The sequence below is a fragment of the Nicotiana sylvestris genome, chromosome 3, assembly GCF_000393655.2.
Source record: "Nicotiana sylvestris chromosome 3, ASM39365v2, whole genome shotgun sequence".
In the NCBI taxonomy this organism is placed as follows: Eukaryota; Viridiplantae; Streptophyta; class Magnoliopsida; order Solanales; family Solanaceae; genus Nicotiana; species Nicotiana sylvestris.
Genome location: NC_091059.1, coordinates 18,151,374 through 18,156,492, shown reverse-complemented (window position 1 = coordinate 18,156,492; position 5,119 = coordinate 18,151,374). Strand labels below are relative to the sequence as shown.

General features: G+C 34.3%; 1 protein-coding gene across 1 annotated transcript; it reads right to left on the bottom strand.

The window, feature by feature from the left end:
* On the bottom strand, positions 1-3,408 carry LOC104239343 (probably inactive leucine-rich repeat receptor-like protein kinase At5g06940). Its single transcript, XM_009793959.2, has 2 exons — positions 1,074-3,408; positions 1-569 (listed from the first exon to the last, which is right to left on the bottom strand). The coding sequence occupies exons 1-2, from the start codon at positions 3,337-3,339 to the stop codon at positions 193-195; spliced, it is 2,643 nt and encodes an 880-aa protein (XP_009792261.1). The 5' UTR covers positions 3,340-3,408; the 3' UTR covers positions 1-192.
* Between the last annotated feature and the right edge of the window lie 1,711 nt (positions 3,409-5,119).

Below are 5,119 nucleotides of genomic sequence, written 5' to 3'. Positions count from 1 at the left end.
GACAACATAAACAGGGTTAAAGACCTTGTATTATGTTGATTAGAACAAAAGTAACAAACTGTAGAGTTTAAAAAAAAAAAAAAAAAAAAAAAACAGAATTTCCAAGCACATTCCACAATCTAGTAAGGATTTCAAAACAGGCATTGTAGTATTGAAGTAGAATTCACAAAATCATGAGAATTTGTTGAAAGTTCAGAGAGGAACTGAACTATAGCTAGAAGTGGATTGTTCCTCTCGATATGTTAGCTTGGATCTTGAATCCAGACACTGCAACACCCTCACAACTTCGAACATTGAGGGTCGTTTCTCTGGCATTACAGTCGTGCAACGTATAGCAATCTCGAGAGCTCCAAGCATTTCATGTTGACAAGCACTTGAAATTTTGGGATCAAGAACTTGTAGTGCTCCATTGGTAATGTTTATTTTCCTCCTTACCCACTTTACCACATCAAGAGAGCCCTCTCCACATTCTGTTTCTTCTGCTTGTCTGCCTGTTATAAGCTCTAGTAGGATAACACCAAAACTGTATGTGTCCATTTGCTCACTACTCCTTTTTGTGTAACCATATTCTGCAAACAAACAACAGTGCAAATGAGAGGTTGTTCAAGCAAAAGCAAGATAAATAATCACATTAATATGTTGTCTCAATAATAAAAGGGTAGTCCAGTGCACTAAGCTCCCGCTATGCGCGGGATCCGTGGAAGGGCCGGACCACAAGGATCTATTGTACAACAGCCTTATCCTGCATCTCTACAAGAGGTTGTTTTCACGGCTTGAACTCGTGGCCTCCTGGTTACATGGAGGCAACTTTACCAATTATGCCAAACTCTCCTTAAATAATAATGCAGAAAAAAGGGTTTACTTCACACTTATTTAACTACTGAAAAATTCAAACTACACATGAGAATAATCCAAGAATCCAACCATAGAGCAGATTCATATTAATATTTGCTCAAGAATGTGAAGTTTTTGAACTAAACCACCTTGGAGATCAATGAATAATTGCATATATAACTAGGAAACAAGGATATTAGGTCGATAGTAGTCATGACATTCAACTATAGGTTGCGTACCTGGTGCCAAATAACAGGAAGATGAAGCATCTGAAGCCAGAGATGACTTAAATGCAGCTTCTCCAATTATCCGATCTAGAGCAAAATCTGTGATCTTTGGTTCATAATCAGCATCAAGAAGGATATTAGTCGATTTCAAGTTTCGATGAAGTAAATGAGGAAGGTAATCTTTATGAAGATATGCTAATCCTTGAGCAACTCCAATAGCAATCTTCAACCTAAGATTCCATTGTAATTGAAACTCAGATTTCCCAATCAAATCCCCTAAGCTTCCTCTTGCTAGATATTCATAAATCAAGAATATGGCATCATTAGAGTAACAAAATCCAAGAATCTTTGTGATGTTCTTATGCCTGATCTTAGCTAATGTCTTAATCTCAGTTTTCAAAGATTTTGAAGACTGAGTCCCAAAATTCATTAACTTCTTCACAGCAATTAGCTCGCCACTCGGTAAGTTCATAATATAAACTCTTCCAAATGTCCCTCCATTTCCTCTAGCATTCTTCTCAGTCATTGACATCATCAGATCAGTCTCAGTAACTCTCAAAGGGTAGAAGAAAACTGATCTCCAACCATCCATTTCAGATCTTTGTTTCCTAGACCGCCTTATCGTGTAAAATCCAAGAGCAATAATCAAAATTGCAAGAGCTAAAGTTACTGAAATCAAGGCAGATGCCAATTTTGAAAGATTCACACCCTTACGCGTATCCTTTTCTTCTGAGCAAGAATTGGACAATCCTGGACCACAGAGGTCAGGATTTCCTTGCAAGAACGAAGACGGGAGGCCAGAAATTAATGAAGCTGGAACTCTACCGGATAGTTGATTGAAGGAGACATTAAATAAAGCAAGCTTCAAGTTCTGAAGCTCTTCTGGTATTTCACCAGTGAGATTATTGTGAGAAAGATCAAGATATGTTAAAACAGGCAATGCACCAAGGGATTTTGGTATTTCACCAATTAAATTGTTATCAGCCAGTGATAATGAGACTAATTTTTTACACTTTTTCAGTTCAGGAATTTTGCCAGAAAGGTAATTATGTGACAGATTTATGATACTCATTACTGGTGAATCACAGAAATTTGGAGGAAGCTCACCATACAAACCATTTAAAGATGCAGAAAATCTGTACAAATTTCTAATCAGCCCAAGACCTTGTGGAATTTTACTAGTAAAGCTATTATTATCAATCTGAACTTGCTCCAACTGAGCAGCCTGTGATATTGAGTCAGGAATTTCACCTAAAAACCTGTTGTTTTCAGCTCTAATGAGCTTGATTTTAGGCAATGACCATAACCATGAAGGGAAATTCCCAGAGAACAAATTGTTCTGAACTTGAAAACTTTCAAGATTCATGCACTCATTAATGGAATCATTAGGTATAGAACCATTAAAGAAATTAGTATGTAAACCAAGATCAACAAGACCTTTTGCTTCACATATACCATTTGGAAATGCCCCAAAAAGCTTGTTTTGTGAAACATCAAAAGAAACCAAATTTGGTAGAGAAAAACCAACTTGAGGTAAAGTCCCAGTAATATTATTCTGTGATAAGTCCAAAATGACCAAACTTTTTAAACCCTGAAAGAAGTTTGGTATTTCACCATAAAAACCAGAACTTTGCAACAAAAGCTTCTGAAGCTTACTAAGTTTAGCAATATCTACAGGAATCTCACTTTCCAAGAATGGATTTTGAGACAAATCAAGAACCAAAAGCTCAGTGAAGTTACCAAAAACCATTGGAACTTCACCTGAGAGTAAATTGCTACCAAAGTTAAGAACTTTAAGCTCTTTTAATGACCCTATGCTTTCTGGGATTCTTCCTTCAAGATGGTTTCTACTAAAATCAACAATTTTTAGTGAACCAAACTGAGAAATCTGTTCAGGAATAGTACCCCAAATGAGATTGTTGCTAAGATTCAGAGTTTCTAATGAATTACACTGTGAGAGATGTAGAGGTATAGGCTGGTTAAAGAAGTTATTTGCAAGGTTGAGATGAGCAAGATTGGGTAGTTGACATATAGAAGGTGAGATTTCACCAGAAAGATTGAAACTTTGGAGGTTAACAGTAGAGATGGAAGATGTACAAGTGATACCAGTCCAGTTACAGTGGTGAATAGTTGTGGTATTAGACCAGCTTGAAAGAAGGTTTAAAGGGTCATTAATGGAGTTCTTAAATGTTAGAAGAATATCAGCTTCATCTGAAGCAGAACTCAGAAGAAACAATGACAAAAAGAGAAAGATGGAGGATTTGCAGAGAGTTGCCATTGGAGAGAAGGAGAAAGAAACTGAGAGTGAGAGTACTAGTTGAAGCTATACTGAAGTGTGGGAGTGTACAAAAAGGTCTACGTTAGCTAGTGCACTTAAGTTTCCGCTATTCATGGGGTCCGTGAAAGAGTCGGACCACAAATGTTTATTGTACGCAATCCTATACTCTATTTTTAAAAGAGGCTATTTCTATAATTCAAACTCGTGATCTCCTAGTTACAGTACAACAATTTTACCGGCTACCGTCCATAAGAAAAAGTTAGTACTGCTACTCAAGGAAATGTAGAGATACGAATTAATTGTATGCCAAATTCTATAAAGTTGAAATCAAATGAAGGGTCCATATATGTATCTAAAAGCTGCTAAACAGCAAAAGTCAATGCAAATTATGTCATGAGAGAGTAGATAATCAAGGACAATTTGTAATTTTGTGACCCCAAAAATGTTCTTGAAAAGGAATATATTCCAACTTTTTTTTAACAAAATGGAGAAATCACTTCTATCAATCAATTGCATATACAGGTTTTAGGTTTTGGACATATCTAGCTAGAATCTATCAAATTTATTATACACAACAAAATTTTAGTCGATGCCAATTGCCAAAAATGTCTTCTTTTTTCTCATATCATTGAAAAGAAGTATTCTTAGCATTATAACTGGGAAAAAATGGACTTACCAACCTATTAACCTTGTGATTTGCTTATGTTTTTCAAATATAATTGACATTTATGCACAAGATTTGGTAAGAGAGAATCCTAGGAAAGAGATATTATATACAGAGATAAGTTAAACTGGGGGAAAAATTTAATCTCAACGTGAGTTAACTTGTTTTTCCGAGCTACAGAATAGATTTGTAGTATCATTGCACAAAATTTGGCCCACGAATTAATAATCATGACGACTAGAAAAGGGGGGAAAGGGCTGAAATTTAAGGGAAAGTGTTTGGGAAATTATATACTTTTATTCTTCTTTTGAGTTCTATATTCATGAGCAATGAGTAATACACCCTAATTTAACAACCAAATCTAGTTAACTACTACATACGCTCAAATGTTCAAACACTTTTCTTCATTTACGCCAAAAAGAAAAAAAAAATTACCATTTTATTTCATACGATATTATTTAATTGAGCACAAAATTTGATAACTAAATAAAAAATAGTCACATAAAAAGTACCGTTTAAACTCGTGATCTTAAATATGCGACAACACTCTTATGACTATAAGGTCATTTGGTAGGATGTATTAGGGAAAATAATACATGTATTAGCTTTGGAACTATTCATTCCTTGTTTGGTAGCATTTTTCAACTTACGTCTAACACCATATTCAGTAATATTCTTATACATAGGAACTCATGGTATTGCCAATGTCATGAATTTTAGTACATGAATAAGCATGTATGAAGACAGAACTGTTCTTTCAAAATCTTTTTCAAATCCTTTCTAAATAATATAAAAGGTATTTTTATAAACAAATAATTTTTAGAAAAAAATATACAATGCATGTTATTTTTAATACACAAAACTAAACAGTCATTAAGAAATAATCACATCATAACTAATTCTAACATTACTACTCTTAATATTGCTTATACACTATATTCAATACTATTTTTATACACCCCACCAAACCGCCCTAAGAGCATGCAAGAATAAAGAGTTTCCCAATATAACAAGATGACTTTATTTTTTTTTTTAACAAATGAAGAAGTATCATTGAAAATAAAAACGGATGAAAAATATATAACAAAAAAATGAAAAGATAAAACGAAAGAGATA